The sequence below is a fragment of the Heterodontus francisci genome, chromosome 15, assembly GCF_036365525.1.
Source record: "Heterodontus francisci isolate sHetFra1 chromosome 15, sHetFra1.hap1, whole genome shotgun sequence".
Taxonomy (NCBI): Eukaryota; Metazoa; Chordata; class Chondrichthyes; order Heterodontiformes; family Heterodontidae; genus Heterodontus; species Heterodontus francisci.
The window spans coordinates 48,946,383-48,970,600 of record NC_090385.1 but is presented as its reverse complement, the minus strand read 5'-3'; the positions used below and the strand labels follow the sequence as shown (position 1 = coordinate 48,970,600).

Genomic DNA, 24,218 nt, shown 5'->3' with positions numbered 1-24,218 from the left:
GCCAGAAACCACGTAAAACTGGATAGCCCTAACTTGCTGCTGCCTTGCTGTGATGCCAAAGGTGATGTGTTCCTCAACTGCTCTGTAGAGTGCGTCAGTCATCTGTCAAAGACATACCAGTGCTGAAGTCTGGCTGTTTTTGCCTGGTATTGCCTGCAGTGAGCTTGTGCCATAAAAGTTAAATGTGGTGGTCACCTTTATAATTACACAGAGAGTAGTACAGGCAGGTGAGCATGGCTGCAGGTCCTTATGCAGTAGGTGACAGAGCTATCCTATTGTCTCTTTGGTGAGGCACTCTCCACTTATACACATCTATCCACTAAAGCCCTAGGACAAACCGTTGGCTGGATAGCATGCCGGCCTCAGAGTAAAAAGATGCAGGGTTTGAACTCTGTTCCAGATAGCCACCGCAAGAGAAAACTGGAGCTTCAGCCCTGAATTCTGCATTGACATTCAGCAGAATGCTTGAGCCTGCTAGGTGTGGGTGTCTTCCCCTTATAGTATGAGTTGTTAAGGCCCACAAAACCTTCCCACTGTACAGGAGTAGCCACCTGTCAGCTAGTATAATAGTGATTACAGCGGTGAAGGGAAACTGTGGTATAAAGATGGTAATGGTTACAGAAGGAGCAGCCTTTCAGACTGTCAATCAGTTCTTAAATCCATCCACTATTTCACACTATTCTCCAAGGGAAGTGTGTGGAAATATGAAAACAATAACTAAGGCCCTCATATAAGCCGTGCATATATTCTTTGGAGATAGGATCTAGTGAGATGCATCCTCTTCAAATGCTGCCCGATTCTCCTTTGCTCCATCCTGTGCTGCTGCTGTTCCTCCTTCTCTGTGCTAATGACATATAACAGTGTGCCCATCGGAGATGCCATACTTTCCCGTGAAAAACTCTCATTTGGAGTGCAGTCATGAGGTGGTGGGGAGAGGGAAAAAATACACAAGTGGTCTAACTCTTATCAGAATCAGTGTAAAGCAAAGCTGTGTGTAGAGAATCATTGTTTTAAAAAAAAACTGTTTCCCAGCGATAGAAATTATTAGTCAAATCCTCCAGAGTCTTCAGGCTCAGAAGTTTTTCACTTCGTCCTGTCTCAGCTGATCCTGGCAGCAGGTGTGCCTTATAATTCTGAGTGTATTGCAATTGTAAAAGTAGGAAACTCGAAGCGGCGGCACCATTAGTCCTCATTACCATATATTTAAATTAGGCCACTCAGGACATGGGTGGACCACGGAAAGGGACAAAAAGCTCAAGGGAACTCAAGCGATTTAACAGCAGTACATGGACAGAAACAGCTTCTGCCCAATTTTTTTTGCCAGAAAAATTGATCTCTTGAATTATTTGCCAGAAATACACTGAAAACGGCAAGGAAGTTCACCACCCCTTATCTTTATGGCCAACTGCCAAATTTGAAAAGCCAGGACATGGAGGTGACAGATGATGATGTCCTTGAGAAAATAAATAATCTATTTAGGGTCACAGCCAATCAACCACTATAAAGCAGAGACAACAAGCATGTCTAGACTTCAGAGACCAGGTGATCTTGGAATGTCAAGAAAGGAAGACATGGCAGGAAGTGAAGAAGTTTCTCCACAACATCACAAAGGTAAAACCACAAATTTGCTATCTGGTATCACCAAACAATAGATATGGATATGATGGACATATACAGACAACAGGGCCTAAAATTGCAGGGTTTTGATCCCTCTGCCAGTTCTGTGCCAGGGTCAGTTTTGTGCTGGGCCTTTGCTGGGAGAGAGTCTCATTGCACAAGGCTCATTGTAGTATGTTAATTAAGGAAATTTGAGGGGACCCGTATCCATGGTGTGCTGAAAACTGCAGTACTTTTTGCCATTGGCATAGTGTCAATTTTGTGCAAAAAAAAACCTGGAGCAGAGGAATGATCTGTCAGAAGAACAGTCCTTTGAACTTCTTAAAGCTTTGCTAAGTGCCTATGTATCTGAGTTTGCTGCCATTATTTGTTTTTTGTCATGTGAGTTTTTATTTTGCTTTTTTTTAGTTGTGTGAGTCAATGTGGAAGACGTTTTTTATTTGTGGGCTAAGAGCAGCCAGTTGTTTGCTAACTTGCCTTCTCCTAACCCAAAACATGCAGTCACCTTCCCTGGCCTAGGCAACTTGATCCACACCATGAACGTTCCTTTAGGGATTCTGATAGCTATTCTCGAAGCGCAGGATGAGGACCAGAAACAGAGATAAGGGATCACAGATGAGCCAGAACTAGAGGTACAGCAAGTGGGCTTGCCCCCTCCCTTGAGCAGCAACATGCTCATGTCTTAGAACAAAGATTAATCCAAACCCGCTTCATTTAAAAGGTCAATGCCTCCTGCAGAAACACTCCCAGATGGGATTCTCCTTGACCAGTCACAAAAACACAATCGATAGTGAGTCCCTAACATCCTGTATCCACTGCCACCGCACAGTCAGGTATAGACTGCAGTAAAAGGACAGTGCCCTCTCAAGGATCATGAATATCAATATCCCTAGCAATCCAGTTTCTTATATTTCTTATGTAGTCTGTTTTTCTTTCCCCAGTACTTCATGTAGTAACGTTAGATATTGACTATCTCTATCTATGTAATCTATTGCTGCTTCTATGTGCTACCCCAGGGGAGAAGGAAGCAAAGTTACTGGCTGATGAATGTCACCAAGAGGTTCTCGGATGGGGCTGACTTGGCAGGGTCATCAGCAATGTTCAGAGTTCGGTCCTCAAGGCATATCAAAATCTGAAGACTTGTGGCCTTCCTCCAATCTTCAGCTTTTATCTTCTACTCTGTGCTTCCTTGGCCTTTAATGAGATGACTGTACTAAATGACTGATGTTTCCTGAAGCTCTAATATAAAAGAAAACCATTGCAGATGCTGGAAGTCTGAAATAAAAACAGAAAATGCTGAAAATACTCATCCAGTTTGTCAATATCTGTAGAGAGAGAAGCAGAATTAAAGTTATAGGTCGATAACCTCTTGTCAGAACTGGAAAGAGTTAGAGATGCAACAAGTTTTAAGCAACTGCAGAGGAAGTGGGGGGGAATGGGGGGGAAAGAACAGAAGGGAAGGTCTGTGTTAGGGTGGAAAGCAGGAGAGATTAAATGAGGTCCATCAGGACAAGGTAGTTGGGCATTATGGCCTAGAATTTCCTCAAAATGACTTACACAGCTACTGTGTTTGCTGTGGTCTCTATAGGGAGAAATGCAGGAGGTTTGGGGTTTGCTTGTTTTTTCGAAGTGCTATTGTGCTGGAAATGATGAGGAAATTCACCCCACTCTTATGTTTCCCTAGACAAGAGTGTAGAACAGAGAGTATGTAAAAGTGCACTGAGTGAGTGTTTAATGGGTGTGCCCATCAGTGAAAGGATCCTCGACAAGTGATGTGTCAAGTTAAGAAAGCACCCCACATGGGTATGCAACTGATTAAGCTGAAAGCATATGTGTGTGTCGCAGGCTTGGCATTAAAAATTGCTAAAAACAGCTGAATAGAGGACTCACTTACCTTGGTGAACTTCTTGATGGATTTCTTTTTATTTGTCTCATAGGCTGTCCTCTGCAGAATTTGCATTTACCTGCTCCGTCACCTACATTCCATATAGCCGGCATTCCATTTTGTTAAGGGAGATGCCCTTAATTTGCTAAAATAGCGTGCTTCCTTGCATATCTCTTTGTTAACATCTCACTAAAGGCAGAAGTTCTGCTTGCAACCTCAGAATTGTCTAACTCTGAACTTTTTTCCTGTACTTGCTGCAATACTGTCCTCCATAGTGCCCTTTTTCTGCCTAATAGGAAGTCTACGTAAAGCTTTAAATTGGAGGACCTGGGCTTTAAGGCTTATAAGTGTCAAAAATCCTGCCTCCACCCCACCAACCTCAGTGCTCCCGGCATGTCAACCAGTTTGTTGGGAGCACATTGCCAATATGCTAATGAAGGGACCTCACCCAATCCACAGTGCACTGATGATGCTAAGTGCCTGCACTGTCAATGAGCCAGACTGCAATTTTAGGCCTCTAGTTATTCCTGAATGTATATCAATTCCCCTTGCCTTAATTCATGTTATTCTTACTTTTATAGGCAAATTTTGCAATGAGCACAACAGCTGACATAGCCACACACGGAAAGATACTACCTGTTTATAAAAAGATGCATTAATAAGTAGGAAGACACATTGATTTTAGTCTTGTTGAGATTGAAGAGGAGCATGGATGGGTACATAGACAAAGTTGGTATGTACCACATTAATCATATTTTTATATAATTAAAAGTCTTGTATTTCAAGCACCTCACATTGGGGTGTAATTTTCTGGAAAGTTAAGAAAGTTATCTGAACATTACTCTCTAAGATATTCTATATTCCTGCGCTGCTGCTTTTATCCAGAGATCTACATGAGATGCTTGTTTCCTACTTAAATGCCATCTCATATGTTCCTTTGGCCTTTGTTTACCATTTATTCACCTTACGGATGTGTTCCATCATGCTTAGACAGTTAAGCTCCATCTTAGATAACATCCATGAACGTGTGTTCTGTTAGTTGATAAAATTTCAAATTCAATCCAGTGGCACATGCATGATCGTAGCTGACCATTGCTGCCTTTCATACATGCACACTCCTGATCTTCCCACCCATGAGCAATGCCACAGGGAACAGATTAGTCTTCCATATATAACATCATAGTGTCTATGCAGACTGATTGTGTGCAAGTGCTTAATGGCTTATGCAATGACGATGCTATACAAAAATGGATAAGGATACCTGTCTACTCATAATGTTACCTCTGCTCTCTCCACAGAACAAGAAGAATCAAGTGGTCTGCAACAATCAACAGTACAAGAGCAGTCAGCACAGTAACAATGGTCGCCACTCACACTTGCAATAACTACCTTCTCAGCTACAAGCACCTCACAACATTTAAGTAATGATATATGTGAGGATACATGAAGCACAGACACATGATGAATAGGCATAAAAGATGATGAATGATGAGGATTCAGTCAGGAGTATAGGTCTAGCAGACTCCTGACCCTCTTCTGTTGTCTCAGAATATAAATCTCATTGGCTTCCTTTTCCATACAGGCTATTAGAACACATGACAGTACTGAGCCTTCAGACAACCCATACCTTTGGCAGTGGAAAATTGTATAAATTGGTTGCCTCAAGTGGTCGAGGCTCATTTCAGCTTGACTTCTAAAATGCTTACAGATATCCACAAAGGAATGAATCTGACAGCTCATAGCTATACACTGTTCTCCGCACAGAGATTTCATTAGGCTTCATGGGGAATACTCTCAAAAAATTGCTCTGGGTGTAAAAGCATAGGAGCAAGCAACAGTTCTGTGCTATTTCTTAGCCCTATGATCATGAGCACTGCATCCAGAAGTACAGACCTCCCAGCAACCATTTAGGTAGAAAATGTCTGGTGAATGTCATGCAGCTGTCCAATTGTCTAAGCAGATACCTACCACTTTCAACCGCACGGATAGAAATTACTTAGGATTATGGCAACTTGAAAAGCAACACAAAGAAGTGTGTGACTGAAAATTGGGAACAGCCCCAGAAAAACACATTGCCTTCGACTTTCCATTCATCTGTAATGCCAATGAAGAGCAATGTCCCAAGTGTGTGCCACTAACTCCAGACAATTTTTCAGGATCAATTTATTCGATTATTGTTAGATGGGTTCACACCAGAATCTTGGCAGGAATTGGATATTTTGTACCAGAGGAAGCAGAAAACCTTGTGCTTCTGCAGAACTGAAGCTTTAGTTTAGTTTAGTTTAGTTTAGTTTAGTTTAGTTTAGTTTAGAGATACAGCTCTGAAACAGGCCCTTCGGCCTGTGCCGACAATCAACCACCCATTTATACTAATCCTACACTAATCCCATATTCCTACTACAGCCCCACCTGTCCCTATATTTCCCAACCACCTACCTATACTAGGGGCAATTTATAATGGCCAATTAACCTATCAACCTGAAAGTCTTTGGCATGTTGCAATAATTTAAAGGGCCAGGCAGTATAAGAGAAAGTAAATATGGAAGTAAAGGCTCTTTCTGGGCTAATTTGCATGATAGTGTGTTTTAAGCATAGCTGCCTCCGGTCTCAACTGCAGCCCTGCTTAGAGTTGCTATAAACTCCAGAGTTGCTTGTAATTCTATGAAGCCATCCCTGATGGTATTACAAATGCTAGCCGGGGACTTCTGGTGTTGCCCAAGAAGCTCACAAGATCCTGCTTTCTCTCCCGATAGCAGGTCAATGTAGCCTCCAGCTCGTCAGTGCAGATACCTGCACAAGTGTCAATGTGACAGCAAGACCAGGCTGTCCAGGCAGCAGTGGTGGAAGTTTAGCCTGCAACTAGTCCCTTCTCAGGGCATAGGCAATAGCAAAGTAAGACCATTGCAGTGCCACATGGTTCAAAGAGAAAATCAACTGTCAGGCACCTAACATGCTCCAGGTTCTCAGAGAGCACTTAGGAGGAGTGCCAAATTAGGTATAGGTAGAAGAGCAACATTGGCATCAAAGAGAAACAAAGTGACCATAAACTGTCATAAATATCACAGTTACTCAGTGAAAGAAGGAACTTATTCCATGTTCCTGAAGTTGATATTTGTGGTCATCATTTTTTGCAACAGACTGGAAGTATCTGTGATGTGATAAATGAGCGGTATCTGTTTGGACAAAGATTGTGAGCATAGTGAATTCTCTGGGCTAGGCGGGAAGGCAGTGTTGGTTGGTTATACAATGGGAAGAGCTGGGAGTTTAAACTTGATAGCCCTTCTGGTGCAGTCCTATTGGTGCATCCTACTGTTACTCTGGTGGGAATGTGCCAGAAACATCAGAAGTTGAACCAGGAACCAGATACACTGGGTTCCAGCCTTATGTTGGGGATTTTGTGGGCCGTGGATGGGCAGAGCCTCTACACACTCCTTAAAGGCCAGCAGTGTGAGAGGAGGCATGGCACACTGCAGTGATTCCCAACACTAGGAGTTTCCATGTCCCCAATAACAGCAGGTGTACTGGCCTGTCAAATGGCAGCAGTTGGGTCCACCTGGGGATCCAGGCAGAGTTGTGGCCTGGACCGCTGAAAAAAATAGCAATTTAAAAATATGATTTAGATGTGACTCCTCTGCACAGAACAGTAAGTTACACTATTAATTGTAGCCCTTAGAGCTAGATAGGAGCCCAAAAAGTGTCCCCAGTGGTGAAGACTCCCAGTATTTGTTAACTAATAGACCTCCCACTCACCCTGTGAACTTTAGCAGGGTCAGTGACAAATGTCCCAGCAAAGCACATCCTAGCACATACACTGAGGAAGGAAGCTACTGCAGTAATTGCCACCTTATTCTGGGCCTGTTGGCTGCTGCCTGGCCCCGATCTCGGTCCAGCTTTATTTGTAGTGTCCCCTCTTGGTGCTTGAAAAGTGCCTGTGGCATAAAAGTTGAGGGCAGTGACGACTTTCACTGTCACTGGTAAAACAGCGCAGATTGTTAACTGTGCCTGCAAGCCTTCCTTGACCTGATGGAAAATGAACAGTAAATTGTGGGGCAGCACATTCGAATTCTGGAGAAAGAGTGGCAAAAAAGAGTAACGGCAAAACAGGATAAGAAAGAGAAAATAATATATTAATTCTTGGGCCATCCCATGTGGTCCATGCAATAGATGATATTTGCTGTTTGTAGCCATTTTTACATTTTTGGTATAACTAGGGCTGTGGTTAGGGCTTTAAACTAAAAGGACACAGTAGTGTATAGGTGAAGGGAGATTTAGAAATCTGAAGAGAAGAGTCAGGGCAATAAAGCATTATAGCAGTTTGGATAAAGGAAAGCAGAGTGTGACAGAGAATTTAACAATAATAGTACATCAGCAAATAAGGTCCATGCAAAGAATCGTGGTAAAAAAATAAAATTAAAGGCTCTTTATCGGAATGCCCGAAGCATTCATAATTAGATAAACAAACTAGTGGCACAAATAGAGATAAATGGGTTTGATATAATGGCCATTTCAGAGACATGGTTGCATGGTGACCAAGGTTGGGAAATGAATATTCCAGGGTACACAACATTTCGAAAAGACAGCAGAATGGAAAAGGAGAAAGAGTAGCCCTGATAATAAAGGATGAAATGAAGGCAGTAGAAAGAAATTATCTTGGTTCAGAAGATCAGGAAATAGAGTCAGTATGGGTGGGGATTAAGAGTAACAGGGGTCAGAAAACATTAGTGGGAGGAGTTTATAGTCCCCCCTACCAGTAGTTATACTATTGGACAGAGCAATAAGCAAGAAATAAATGCAGCTTGTAACAAAGGCAATATAATAATTATGGGGCTTTAATCTTCATATAGATAGGACCAATCAAATTGACAAAGGTAGTCTGGAAGATGAGTTTGTAGAATGCCTTCACGACAACTTCTTAGAACAATACATTGTGGAACAAACTAGGGACAAAGCTATGTTAGATCTACTAATATGTAATGAAGCAGCATTAATTAGTAACCTCATATTAAAAGATCCTCTGGAAAAAGGTGAGCATAATACAATTGAATTCCACATTAAGTTTGAGAGCGACATACTCAAGTCCAGAACAAGGGTGGTGCAGTGGTTAGCACCACAGCCTCACAGCTCCAGCGACCCAGGTTCGGTTCTGGGTACCGCCTGTGCGGAGTTTGAAAGTTCTCTCTGTGACCATATGGATTTCCTCCGGGTGCTCTGGTTTCCTCCCACATGCCAAAGACTTGTGGGTTGATAGGCAAATTGGTCATTGTAAAAATTGCCCCTAGTGTAGGTAGGTGATAGGAGAATTGAGGGAAGGTGGGGCTGTGAGAGGGAAATGGGACTAATGTAGGATTAATATAAATGGGTGGTTGATGGTTGGCTCTGACTCGTTGGGCCGAAGGGCCTGTTGTGGTGCTGTATCTCTCTATGACTGTAAGAATCCTAAAATTAAACAGTAACAATTCCATAGGTTTGAGGGGAAAGCGGGCTAAGTTTGATTGGGGAAATAGACAAAAAGTTATGATGGTAATTAAATACTGGGAAACATTTAAAGAAATGATTCAAAATGTTCAACAAAAATGTGTTCCATTGCAAAACAAAAACTCAGCGAGAAAGATCCATCCATGGTTTACCAGGGAAGTGAAGGATTGTACTAAATTAAAAGAAGAGGCTTTTAATGTTGCAAAGAATAGTAGTAAGGTGACCAAAAAGTTGATAAAATGGGAAAAAGTAGAATATGAGAGTAAACTAGACAGGAATATAAAAACCAATTGTAAAAGCTTTTACAAGTATATAAAAAGGAGAGTGGCTAAAGTAAATGTTGGCCCCTTAGAGGTAGACACAGAAAATATTATATATAATAAAAGCAAAATACTGCAGATGCTGGAAATCTGAAATAAAATCAAGAAATGCTGGAAATACTCAGCAGGTCTGGCAGCATCTGTGGAGAGAGAAGCAGAGTTCACGTTTCAGGTCAGTGACCCTTCTTCAGAACTGGCAAATATTAGAAATGTGAAAGGTTATAAGCAAGTAAAGCGGGGGTGGGGCAAGAGATAACAAAGGAGAAGGTGTAGATAGGAGGGCAAGGTCACAGAATAGCTGACCATAAGGTCATGGAGCAAAGGCAAACAATATGTTAATGGTGTGTTGAAAGACAAAGCATTAGTATAGATAGGGTGTTAACGGACTGAAAATTGAACAGCCACAAGTACAAACATGAAAAAAAAGTGGGTAAGCAAACTGAACAAACTAAGATGAAATAAAATAACAGAAAATATTATCATGGGAAATGAGGAAATGGCAGAGACATTGTAGAAAGGGTTGATGAGGACAATGCAGTTGACGTGGTGCACATGGACTTCCAAAAGGCATTCCGTAACAGGCTTATCAGCAAAGTTGAAGACCATGGAATAAAAGGGACAGGGGCAGCAGGGATACAAAGTTGGCTGAGTGTCCAGAAACAGAGAGTAGTGGTGAACAGTTGCTTTGGGGACTGGAGGAAGGTATATAGTGGGGTTCCCCAGGGATCAGACCACTGCTTTTCTTAATCTATATTAATGACCTAGACTTGGATATGCAGGGCACAATTTCAAAATTTGCAGATGACACAAAACTTGTAAGTATTGTGAACTGTGAGGAGGATCGTGATAGACTACAATAGGACATAGACAGGCTGGTGGAATGGCTGGACAAGCAACAGATGAACTTTAATGCAGAGAAGTGTGAAGTGATACATTTTGGTAGGAAGAATGAAGAGAGGCAATATAAAATAAATAATACAATTCTAAAGGGGAAGCAGGAGTAGAGGGACATGGGGGTATGTGTGCACAAATCATTGAAGGTGGCAGGGCAGATTGAAAAAGTGTTAATAAGGCACACAGCATCCTGGGCTTTATAAATGGAAGCATGAGTACAAAAGGAAGGAAGTTATGGTGAAACTTTATAAGACACTGGTTCAGCCTCAATTGGAGTATATTAACCAATTCTGGACACCATATTTTTGGAAGGATGTGAATGCATTATAAAGGGTGCAGAGACGATTTACGAGAATGGTTCCAGGGATGAGGGGTTTCAGCTACGTGGATAGATGGGAGTAGCTGGGGCTGTTCTCCTTAGTGAAGAGAAAGTTAAGAGGAGATTTGATAGAGGTATTCAAAATCATGATGGGTCCAGACAGAGTAGATATGGGGAGAAACTGTTCCTGGTGGCAGAAGGGTTGAGAACCAGAGGATACCGATTTAAGGTGATTGTCAAAAGAACCAAAGATGACATAGGGATAAACTTGTTTACACAGCAAGTGGCTAGGATTTGGAATGCACCACCTGAGCATGTGGTGGAGACAGATTCAATCATGGCTTTCAAAAGGGAATTGGATAATTATTTAAAGAGAAAAAATTTGCGGGGCTACGGGGAAAAAGCAGGAGAATGGGACTAGCTGAGTTGCTTTTGCAGAAAGCCAGCATGGGCACGACAGGCCGAATGGCTGCTTTCTATGCTGTACCATTCTATGATTCTATGAAATATTTTGTGTCTGCTTTCACAGTAGAAGACACAAATTACATACTAGAAATAGAGGGTAACCAAGGAGCTAATAAGGGTGAGGAATTTAAAGTCATTAACATCAGCAGAGAAAAAGTATTAGAGAAACTTAAAGGATTAAAAGCTGACAAATCCCCAAGGCCCGATGGCCTACATCGTAGGGTTCTGAAAGAGGTAGCTGCAGAGACAGTGGATGCACTGGTTACAATTTTCCAAAATTCCCTAGATTCTAGAACAGTCCCAGTGGATTGGAAATTAGCAAATGTAACACCGCTCTTCAAGAGAAGAGGGAGAAAACAGGGAACTACAGGTCAGTTAGCCTGACATCAGTCATCGGAAAAATACTGGAATCGATTATTAAAGAAGTCGTAACAATGCAATTACAAAATCATAGTATGATCAGACAAAGCCAATATGGTTTTATGAAAGGGAAATCATGTTTGAAAAATTTCTTAGAGTTTTTTGATTATGTAACCAGTAGGATAGAAAAAGTGGAGATAGTAGATGTAATACAGTTGGATTTCCAAAAGGCACTCAATAAGATGCCACATAAAAGGTTAATACACAATATAAGAGCTCATGGAATTGAGGTAATATATTAGCATGGATGGAGGATTGATCAATCGACAGGAAACAGAAAGTAGTGATAAATGGGACATTTTGAACTTGGCAGGCTGTAACTCGTGGAGTGCCGCAAGGATTAGTTTGGGGCCCTCAGCTATTTACAATCTATATTAATGACTTAGATGAAGAAACTAAGAGTAATGTATCAAAGTTTGCTGATAATACAAAGCTACATGGGAATGTAAGCTTTGAAGATGATACAAAGAGGCTGCAAAGAGATATAGACAAGTTAAGTGAATGGGCAACAACGTGGCAGATTGAGTATAATTTTGGGAAGTGAGAGGTTATTCAATTTGATAATAAGATTCGAAAAGCAGAATATTTTTTAAAAGGCATGAAACTTTTAAATGTTAACGCTCAGAGAGACTTGGATGTGCTCATACAAGGAACACAGAAAGCTATCATGCAGGTACAGCAAGAAATTAGGAAGGCAAATGGTATATTTGCCTTTACTGCAAGAGGACTGGAGAATAAGAACAAGGAAGTCTTGCTACAATTGTATAGGGCTTTGGTAAGACCACACCCGGAGTACTGTGTGCAGTTTTGGTATTCATATCTAAGTAAGGATATACTTGCATTACAGGCAGTACAGCAATGATTCACTAGATTGGTTCCTGAGATGAGAAGGTTGTCCTATGATGAGACGTTGTGTAAATTGGGCCTATACTCTCTGGAGTTTATAAGAATGAGAGGTGATTTCATTGAAACATACAAGATTCTGAAGGGGCTTGACGGGGTAGATGCTGAGAGGTTATTTTCCCTGGCGGGGGAATCTAGAATACAGGAGCACAGCCTAAGGATAGGGAGTCAATCATTTAGGACTGAGATGAGGAGAAATTTCTTCACTCAGAGGGTTGTGAATCTTAGGAATTCTCTACTGCAGAGGGTTGAGGGAGTAGGTGGGAAAGTGAAATTGAGGCAGAAGATCAGCCATGATCGTTTTGAACGGCAGAGCAGCCTCTAGTCGACTCCTGCTCCTATTTCTTATGTTCTTTTGACACATAGTTTCACAACTTGTGGATAAAAATCCAACACCTCCCAATACTTCAATAATGAACAGCTCTGATTATAAATACCACTACACTAGAGCAACACTTCAGTAATGTTAAACAGTTAGATATTCACTCACTATCAGATTATTAGTTGTCAATATCAACTGACAAATGCACACCCAATATATCAGACTCATCTGTACCAGCACAGTGCAGCAATCTGTACCTGCAAGATGGCACAATGTAGACTAGTACAGTGGGATAGAGTGTGTCACAAAGTAGGATGATGCAGTTTGATGTTCCAAAATCTGTATGATGAGTTTTTCAACTACCATTAATAGAATCATAGAATGGTTACAGCACAGCCTGTCTGTTCATGCCAGCACTGTGCAAGAGCCTCGTCCCACTTATAGCATTCACTCAGAACAAAGTAAAGCATTAGTTAAGCTCAAAACTGTGTGGATTCAGGATAAATCTTGGGAATGGATAATAAATTGGCTGCTTGTTATAGGAGTTATTTTGGCTTGGGCAAGAGCTGAGTAAGGTGTCCAAGGGATCATGCTGTTTCTAATTTACTTTAATGACTTGGATGCAGAAAGACAATGCAAATTAGTCAAATCTGCAGATACTACCAAACTAGATAAGGTAGTGGATTCAGAACAGACTACTCTGAAATTATAAAATTCTTTGCAAAAAAAATGTTAGTGCTCATAATAATAGGTGATATTTAATGCGAAGAGCAGTACTGCACATAGGAAGGAACATGAAGTGAACTATGGGCTCTCTAAATTGAAATTGCTAAAGATAAAGTTGAATAAGATTTAGGAATGTATCTAGACTCAACGCTCAACATGTATACCAAATGCAGATTAATTTTCAACAGTGCCAATAGGATAATGAAATACATACCGACAAGTCAGTAGAATTCACTCTCCAACAAGTTGTGGTCACTAAGGAATATGATCGGCATTCAAGCATTTGAGGCAGTGCAGAGAAGAGCTATTGGCCAGATCTCTAACACCAGATGTTGGCGTTATGAAGAAAGACTGGAGAAACTTGGACTTTTCAGAGTAGTACAAGGGGACATAGGTTCAGACTCATGGAGGCAGATTTAGGACTTCTTCACACAGAGACTAATGAACATGTGGAATGGACTCCAGACTGTGTAGTGGAGGAAAAACCTTGGAATTGTCCAAGCACCAACTGGATTCCACAATGGGAGGACTTTAGGGTCTTTCTGGCTGGATGGATTGAGATGAGCGGAATGGCCTTCCTCACACACAATTATCTTGAGATCTTGTAAAAAGAATTTTAATGCGAGTGTGAATTATTCTGAAAGGTGTCCTGGTGGTGAGACCCTATGCCTGAAAATCCAGTAGCCTGACTTCCCAGTACTAGTGCCAGGATATGCCCATCCATGACCTCCGTGACTGACCCTGTTAAAGTTGAACACCAAAGTTGATAGAGTCAGGGTGCGGTCATTTAATTTAAGTAAGACAAGTGCACATCCGTGTCATTAGAGGTGTATTTCAGGCACCCGCCTGTACATAGAGGCTGCAAATTATGGCAGAGTGTGCTGGTTCTGGAGGAAAATTGTCAGTAAATGTCTATTCTTTATAAAAGGGCTGGAAAGTCAAATTAAAGTGTTTCACATCTTCAGGGACTCCAAGCCATAACCCAGGCCTAGCCCCACATGTAGGACTCACAGCTATTGACCAATAAGCCTGCTTACACTCAGCATTCTGGTTGTAAATGCACCATTTGGCAGATCCCAAGCCAGGGCCAAGGAAGCACATAGCTTGGATTTCCCCACCCCCTGTCACGCCCCCGTTTACACTGCTGGGCCTGCTTGCACTGAATACAGGCTCCAATGCAACAAGACCCTGCACCGGGTAAGTCCAATATATCTATTTCTAGCCTAATATGCAGCCCTTCCATGGGAGCTGCAATGGGAATGCATTGGAAGGGCCAAGCATTTTCAGCCCCTCACTCTTTGCAAGTGGGATTTAATGAGGAGAACCCGCTTTAAAATAGATCCTGATTCTAAGACTTTGGCCGGGAATTTCCTTGGAGCTGCTCCAGTTCCACTGCTGTAGCTTCTCTGCAAGTATGACGAAAACTCTATTTTTGTGTGTAATCGCATTTCCTACATTACATCAGGGACTGCACTTCGAAAACTTGATTGGCTGTAGAACCCTTTGGGACACCTTGATGCTGGCAAAGGCACTACATAAATGCAACTTCTTTCCATCTTTAAATGGGGTCTCTGTTGCCCTGCCAGCAAAGTTATGGAACCAAAGCAGGGACAGCTCCAAATAAATTCCTTTGTTTTTCATATTTCCATGGTTTCTTCACACAATGCTTGTAAAAGACATTTTAAATAAAACCGTGAGCCTAGAAATGACTGTTGGTTTTGTTAGTGGACAAACATAGGGGATCATTATCATTTTGGATCCCAGGGATAAAAGTGGCCATTTTGGAACTGCCACTGAAGTCAGTGGAACATGAAACTGAATGAGGTGTGTAACAGGCAGTCACTCCGCAACCATCAGTTTTACACTTGCACTGAAACTGAAAATGACTCCCTTTAATGTTTTAATTTGACATTCTAGTTTGTTATTTCAACATTAGCATTAAACCATTTAAAATAAATTAGCTAATGACAAAGTTAGCATAGCAAACAGAGAAATTTCCTACAAATCTTTGCGTGTTCATCTGTTGATATCACCAGCAGAATTTTTGAAGCTAGTGTCATCAAACATTGAAACAAAATCTTGTTCTCATGAAATTGTTTTATTGAAAGCTTTTTACTTTAAATAGTAACATGAACTGTGAGGAGCACTGCATCATCCAGGTGAAATGTATAATTTGCTGTCTTTCCATTTTTCTGGATCCAGGATGCAAAGCACTCAGAAATGACTCTGCTGGTTGGGCCACAGCACGGCATCAGTCATGTTATAGACCTGAAAACAAATCTCACCACCATTCTGGCAGAATTTGGCCGTGTGAGTCGAATCCAGCTGTTCAGAGAGAAGGAGAATGTAGCTCGGGTTGAGCTAACCATATCAGAAGCTAAGGTATGAGATTGCATATAACATATTTACCATGAACATTACAACCAAGATGGAGAATTTATATATAAATAATGGGGCCAATACTGTGGAGTTGGCATTATATGCTCTTGTAGAGCTATGAGCTGAACTCACACTATGATGTGAGATCAACCTTTTTGCTTAATACCGCAGAACTCTCAGCGCTAGAAGCATGATACAACTTGTAAAGGGCTGATTGTCATATAGAGGTGTATTTTATTTGAAGGGAAAAGTATCTGTATCAAGACCATTGTGACAAATGTCAACCTTCCAGGAGGCAGATTTGGATGTCCTCCAGCAGCAGGTGCAAGCGAAAAGGCCTTTTAGGAGCAGAGGACACACACCTCTGTAGAACAGCACTAAAGTAGCCTAGATAGAGGTACCATAAGGAGTGAATGCTGTATCACATCTTGCCAGATCCTAGGAGCAGATGAGAAAGAAATTTGCTTGGTTCAGGAAGGCCGCCCTTAGCCAAGCTGTTCCAATACAGCTACAACACTGGCATCTGCCCGGCAATGTGGAAAATTGCCCAGGTATGTCCTGTACACAAAAAGCAGGACAAACCTAACCCGGCCAATTACTGCCCCATCAGTCTACTCTCGATCATCGGTAAAGTGATGGAAGGTGTCATTGACAGTGCTTTCAAGCGGCACTTGCTTAACAATAACCTGGGTTCCGCCAGGGCCATTCAGTTCCTGACCTCATTACAGCCTTCAAACATGAATGAAAGAACTGAACTCAAGAGGTGAGGTGAGAGTGACTGCCCTTGACATAACGGCAGCATTTGACCGAGTATGGCATCAAGGAGCCAAAACTGGAATCAATGGGAATCGGGGAAAACTCTCCGCTGGCTGGAGTCATACCTAGCGCAAAGAAAGATGGTTGTAGTTGCTGGACGTCAATCATCTCAGATCCAGGACATCACTGCAGGAGTTCCTCAGGGTAGTGTCCTGGGCCCAACCATCTTCAGCTGCTTCATCAGTGACCTTCTTCAATCATACGATCAGAAGTGGGAATGTTCGCTGATGATTGCACAATGTTCAGCACCATTCATGACTCCTCAGATACTGAAGCAGTCTGTGTAGAAATGCAGCAAACCCTGGACAATATCCAGGATTGGGCTGATAAGTGGCAAGTAACATTCGCACCACAAAAGTACCAGGCAATGACCATCTCCAACAAGAGAGAATCTAACCATCTTCCATTCAATGGCATTACGACCGCTGACTCCCCCACTATCAACATCCTGGGGGTTACCATTGACCAGAAACTGAACTGGAATAGCCATATAAATACCGTGGCTACAAGAGCAAGTCAGAGGCTGGGAATCCTGTGTCAAGTAACTCACCTCCTGACTCCCCAAAGCCTGTCCATCATCTACAAGGCACAAGTCAGGAGTGTGATGGAATCCACTCCACTTGCCTGGATGGGTGCAGCTCCAACAACACTCAAGAAGTTTGACACCATCCAGGACAAAGCAGCCCGCTTGATTGGCACCCCATCCACAAACATTCACTCCCTTCACCACCGACGCACAGTGGCAACAGTGTGTCCCATCTACAAGATGCACTGCAGCAATGCACTAAGGCTACTGAGGCAGCCCCTTCCAAACCCATGACCTTTACCACCTAGAAGGACAAGGGCAGCAGATGCGTGGGAACACCACCACCTGCAAGTTCCTCTCCAAGCCACACACCATCCTGATTTGGAACTATATCGCTGTTTCTTCACTGTCGCTGGGTCAAAATCCTGGAACTCCCTTCCTAATAGCACTGTGGGTGTACCAACCCCACATGGACTGCCGCAGTTCAAGAAGGCAGCTCACCACCACCTTCTCATAGGCAATTAGGGTTGGGCAATAAATGCTGTCTGAGCCAGCGACACCCACATCCCATGAAAGGAATTTTAAAAAATATAGGGATTGGGCGGGACAGGGGAGTTGAGGTTGAGGTTCAGCCTTGACCTTCTTAAATAGTGGAGCAAGCTCAAAGGACCGTATAGCCTACTCTTGCTCCTATTTCTTATGTTCTTATTTTATTAGCACTCATGAAATGTGGCAAGGTAAAAACAGCAATCCAATAGCCAGTACATGATACATATGTGTTTAAAAATTTTAATTTGGCAGCAGGGCTGACTGCCCTTTAAAAATGGCGCCGGCACCTATGCACAGGCAGCTGACGCCATTGCCAGGGATGAACAGCCCGCTCCCTCCATGTGATTGAGGGGTGGGCCACCCCAGCCGACATTGGTGGTGGGCTCTTAAAATCCAGCCCATTGTCTCAGGTTGAACCGAACAGTTTGCAACCGCAGTGTCCTACGTGATCCAGAGCTGAGCTTGCAACCCCATATCCTCTCCATCACAAAGACTGCCTACTTCCACCTCCATCACATGGTCCATCTCTGCTCCTGTGTCAGCCCATCCATTGCTCAAACGCTCATTCATGCATTTGCCACTTCATTACTAGACTATCGCAATGTTCTCCTGCCTAGCTTCCCATTCTCCACCCTCTATAAACTTCAGCTCATCCCAAACCAGTATTGTATTCCACACCAAGTCCTAGTCACTTATTATCCCTTTGATGCTGGCATATTTCTCAGTTCCCATGCCTCATATATGAATTCTCAGCCTCACTATTCAATGCTTTTTGGCCTTTACCTTTCCTATTTCTGTAATTATTCCAGCCCTATAACCCTCTGAGAAATCTGTGTTCCTCAAACTCTGGTTTCTAGTACATCTTGAAATACATTTGTCCCCACCATTGGCAGTCATGCCTTCAGCAGTGTAGCCCCAACGATCTGTAATTACCCTCCTAAACCTCCCTGCCTCTCCACCTCCCTCTCCTCCTTTAAGATCCTCCTTAAGACTCACCCCCTTTGATGAAACTTTCAGTCATCACTCCTAATATCTCCTGCTTTGTCTCAAAGTCATTTTGTGTCTGATTATGCCTCTGTGAAGAGACTTAAGTTCTTCTATGTTGGAAGTGCTACATAAATGCAGGTTGTGGTTATTTTTATGTGCTCTGTATTTATATAAAAAAACAGTGACTACACTTCAAAAATAATGTGTTCAGTAAGCATATGCAACACTATGTTAAGGGGCAATTTTCAATATTTAATTAAACAATTCTTTGTACATTTAACTATAGCACTATAGTTGTTTTTTGGTAAATCAGTCCTAATAGCTGGTATTAGGAGACCTTTTTCTCACTTTTTCCTGTTTTTTATGAAATGGAGAAATTATTTAGTAAAGTTTTCAATTAATTCTGATCATCAGCAAAGCAAAACCGGAGTTCACTTGAAGGCTCCACCACTCTCTCACCCTAACCCTGCTATATGGCTGGTTTTAGACGTGGCAAAATTTGGCAACCTACAACAATTGGTTGGTGGATTTTCAGAAGCATCAGCATATTTGTTAGAGTAAAATGCATTTGTAACAAAATGCCTACTAAATTAAATGTAAGTTTAATCTCATCCCATTCAGCCATGTTGCAATGAAGCATGAGATGTTCCATCTCTTCTACAACATCTAAGATGCTTATAAATTCTATTTTCTGTATTAATCTAGTAATGGCATTTCTGGGCAATGCTACAGAGCCTCTTTGTTACTATCTGTAGCGTTATCACAGTTTTATTGTGCTGTTATAGCCCTTCAGGGCAACTTCAGAAAAGGTTAATATGTATTGGGAGGGGAGGGTGGGGGGGATTGGATTGTGCTGAATGTTGGCTTTTGACATATTGCTGAGCTGACAGCAAGAGGAGCTGGAGCAAGGCACTTCTTCAGAGCTTCTGTGCAATGTCAGGCTTGTACAATCTTCATTACAGTGAACTAGAAATGGAAATGTCTTGGATTGACCTCTGCTGCCACCATCCTGCAGAAATCCTACCTCTTAAGTACACTTTCAAACATCTATGCAATACTCCCGAATCAAAGATGGTGCTAGCAAAGTTAATGTGTTACAGATGCTTAATGACATTTTTTCATTTGAAACTTATTTCAGACAGATTGTTCTCCAGTGCTGAAGGAATTATACAATCGCCAGATTAATAAACAATAAAATAAGCTCTTTGAATACCATTGTTTAAAAGCTTAAAATAGCAGAGTTGTGAGGCTGTGGAATTCCCTTCCAGGGTGAGTAGTTGATGCAGAAACTTTGGCCCTGAATTTGCACAGAATTTCTGCCACTATTCCACTGTAACTCTGTTGGAGCTGCCGCAACAACGTTCAAGATTAAATTGGATAGGTGGATGTAAGAAGGGACATGGAAACAGGGCTCATACTTGTGATTAGGAATATTTTCTCACTGGAGAGTAAATGCCGACATGGACTTGTTGGGCTGAATGGCTTGTTTCTGTGTTGTAATATATGTATTTATGGTTTTCTGTTGGGATCAAAATTTAATTGGTGACAATATATGGCCAGGTGTGCCAGGCTGCTGAAAAACAGAAATGAACCCCAGCTGGAGTTCAGAACATATCTGGACTGCCAAAGAAAATATTTTTTTTTATTATTTCTCTGTGATTCCATTATAAAGGAGGAATTGCCAAGTTAGTTCTGTGGTGGAGGCTTGTATCCCCCTGGACTAGCAATTTGTGGCCTGGAGGTGATGACAAATTTACTAGTTGTGCCCCAAGTGCTATGGGCAATCCGCCATTGGCATTAAAATAAAGCAATCTATTCTTACATGGCTGCTGCCAGGTGGCACCTTTTGGTGGTCATGTTGCCTCCTTGCAACATGGCTGAATGGGATGGACTTGACAGACCAGCTAGTCTTTTTCTGTCTGTCATGTTCATACGTTCTTGATCCCACAAATATCGTTGAGGCTAGTAACAGAGATTCCAGATCTCTCCTTCTAAATTTTAGGCTCCAGTATGTCTATCAAAAAGTAGCCTAGTGGACCAACTTCGCTGTTCCCCTATTGTACCATCCAGTACTTCATCCATGTGGCCATTCTTCATGTGTGAGCACAGACATTGGTTATTGGCAAGCTATTCACATGATGGGATGGCGGGCAGTACATATCATAGCCTAGCTTAATCATGACCTCACACAATGTCCAGACACACACACACAAATATTTTGCAGCTGTTATTACTGGATAGCCCTCAATGGCAGTAACAATGGCCATTATTTTTCCTTATTAACTCAAGCAATTTCGTCAATTGTAGAATCCCTGCTGCTGCACACCTGTGATGTTCTAACTCAGTACAGACCAGTAATTCAATATCAGACTTTCCTGATCAGTACAGCTCAGTGCCACACTGAGCAGTGCAATTGTCCATGGAGCATTCAGTGGGAGCCTGAAATAACTGCTGATACTGTGCTGACAACAGGGCTGCCCTTACTAAGTCCATCAATACATGCCTGACAACTTGCAACATTAACCTTGATATTTTCTTTTTCAGCCTATCGTGTTGCTGATGGAATCAACAGAAGCTGTGAACTTCGCTTGTTTGATAGCAGGTTATTACCGGTTATTCATTGATGCAAAGAAGATGATATTCTGTAGTGCCAATGTTCAGCCACAAGTGAATAAGGCAGGTATGGTTGGTACGTTAACAGTTTCAATACTGATGTTCCTTTGCAGCAAACAGTCGCATCTACTGTTAAGGGTGACAATGAGCACGATTTACGTGGTCATTGTGTCACAGGGAATTGAATAAATAAATGAATTGATCCAAACTTTGTCTACTTAAATGCAAAAGTAATGACACTGCCTGAGGTGTCCCCTTTGTCAGCCAATTTGATTTAATGGTCCTAGGCTTTGTCATAGTAATGTAGTAGTAATCGTTTGTTGTCTTAAGAACCTGGCTAGGTGCCATTATGGTTGTGGAAAAATTCTGGTAAGCTCATGGCATTTTGCCTGCTTCTTTGTTGTCTCCCCACCTCTCCAGAAGATAATGATTCATGCTGCAGTAAAACGTCAACTGTTGTTCAGCTGGTAGCACACTTGCCTCTGAACTTGTAAATTGTGGGTTTAAGCCCCACTCCAGAGACTTGAGCACAAAATCTGAGCTGGCATTCCAATGCAGTACTGAGGGAGTGCTGCACTGTCAGAGTTCTGCTGTCTTTCAGATGAGATGTTAAACTGAGGCCCTCTCAGATCGATGTAAAAAATCTGATGGCACTATTTTGAAAAAGAGCAGGGAAGTTCTCCCCAGTGTCCTGGTCAATGTTTATCCCTCAACCAACATCACTAAAACAGATTACCTGGTCATCATCACATTGCTGTTTGTGGGACCTTGCTGTACACAAATAGGCTGCTATGTTTTCTACATAACAACAATGACTACACTTCAAAAAAGTACTTCATTGCCTGTAAAGTACTTTGGGATGTCCCAAGGTTGTGAAAGGTGCAATTTAAATGCAAGTCTTTCATTCTTTTCTTTCCAGCATCAACAGAATCAGTACAGTGTGGGAAAATGTAAGAATGTTGTGTGTCTGCATTATGTGCACGTGTTACAGTCTGCATGTTGCCTACCTAGAGGACTGTTTTAACCCCCAACTCACCCCACCTCCCCCAGTATCACCAAAGCTTACTCTGACTGTGTTTTTCTATCGATGATGGCCAACTTGTAACTTCAATACATTAACACTACTTTATTGGCTTTTAACTAGTTTTTGAGAAAGAAGTTTTGGTGAGAGAGTCAGGTTAGGTGTCTGGAACAGACAGAGAGTGCTCTAAAAGATTCTGCTAAAATCTTGGCATTTTGCCTGCTTCTTGTGTTTTCTCCCCTCCTGATTCATGCTGTGGTAAAATTTCCAGCCGCCAGCAGCTCATTGGTACCTCTTGCAAGTGGGCATTCTTCAAATGAGCCTGGACAATGAGTGTTGTCAGACTACTTGACAGTTAGGTACTTCACAGCTGAGCCTGGTGCAGTTCTTACTGCTATTCACACATACACCCTTCCAGCAGGGACTGCAGAATAATGGCCAAGGTGGAAACCCTTGATTGACTTTCCCCTCTACCTGCCAAATGTAGTGTTGCTTCACATCCCTGCTGAGATTACCTATCACAGCACAGACTAGCAATTGAACCTAGGGCCTCACTGTTTGTATGGTTCTGTACCACATGGGCTGGTGCATTTAATTCTAGCTTCTTGTTTTTCTCTTTTCCTTAATTTTTGATGAAAGTGAAAAATTACTCTTGACCTGATGCAATTGTGATGAAACAAAGCAATTGCTGTACTGATCATGTCATTACATACACTTCATTACAAATCTTAAAATAATATTTCCACTCAACACTTTCCAGGTTACCTTTGTATTAATGCAAGACAGTGTAATTGTCTCACAGCTCACGATGTCCAAACCAATGTAGAGTATTCGCAAAAGATCTCCAAAATTACTGGGCACAGAAACCTTAGGCTACTCCACAACTGCTGTGCTGAGCACAGGCAGATACAGGAGGGAAGCACTTATATCATGGGAGCCTACACATTAATTATATGCAAGGCTAAAGCCTCAAATTTAATTCAAATTAGGAGGCTCACCATAATGCAGCTGAGAAAACTAAACAGTACTCCAGATACTGAATGCCCAGTTTTAATAGACAATTAAATCAAGCCTTACTTCAAATATTTGAATTTTCAGTCTAAAGGTGGGCCTCTGTTTGGTGTAGTGCTGCCATTAATGTGCAGCCCTCCTTTTAGGAGGTCCAGATAAACAAATTCTTCAATGAGGACTTTAATATCGTACCACTTTTTTTTTAAATGGCAATACGTCAGAGGCCACCTCTTTACTGGCTGCTGGCACCCAACACTGTGGCCCTTAACCAACATGGCACTCTCAACATATCAAAGCAAAATACTGTAAATGCTAGAAATCTGAAAAAGAAACAGAAAATTCTGGAAATACATCTGTAGAGAGGGAAAAAGACTTCTCTGTCCACGGATACTGCCAGATCTATTTCTAGCACTTTCTGTTTCTATGTCAAGGACATTATTATATTTTTCCCTCAGTCTTCCTTCTGGAACCTTTGGGCTACTGTACAAAAATAGCAACCAAATGGCCTTCCTCTCAAGAATGTTCCCCATGGGCCTGGAAAAAGATGTCGCTTAAACCTTTTATGGCCATCATGGATTTCTGGTTGGAAACCAGGTGGATGAACAATTAAAATCACACAGAAAAGTTATCTACCAATGCTCTCTTCCTGCAATCTTCATTTTAAGGTGCTCTTCTGAGCTACTGCTATTTCTCTTATAATTCAGCAGGCCTCCATTCCACTGGCAGTTAATGCTACTAAGGGCCTTAAGGACTGAGGCAGTACAAAACGTTCCTGTCCTGATTTGAAACAAGCACTAGTTATCACCCAGTATTCACCCAAGATACTTAAAACAGCTGAACCTTGAATAATGGATGAGTTCGGCAAGGTCAAGTCAGGCACTTGCATAAAGCACATTGCTTGACTACATTGGGTCAGTAGGAGGCAGAAAAGTTAGGTCCAGCAAGTCCCAGCATGTTATGAAATCTTGAA

At 41.9% G+C, this 24,218-nt stretch overlaps 1 protein-coding gene across 1 annotated transcript in view; it reads left to right on the top strand.

The window, feature by feature from the left end:
- The window catches only part of frmpd3 (FERM and PDZ domain containing 3), a 196,397-nt gene that overhangs the window by 148,234 nt on the left and 23,945 nt on the right, over positions 1-24,218 (top strand). Inside the window, exons 13-14 of the mRNA XM_068046996.1 lie at positions 15,549-15,728; positions 21,148-21,283. Of these exons, the coding sequence (XP_067903097.1) occupies positions 15,549-15,728; positions 21,148-21,283 (316 nt within the window). The remainder of the gene's footprint in view (positions 1-15,548; positions 15,729-21,147; positions 21,284-24,218) is intronic.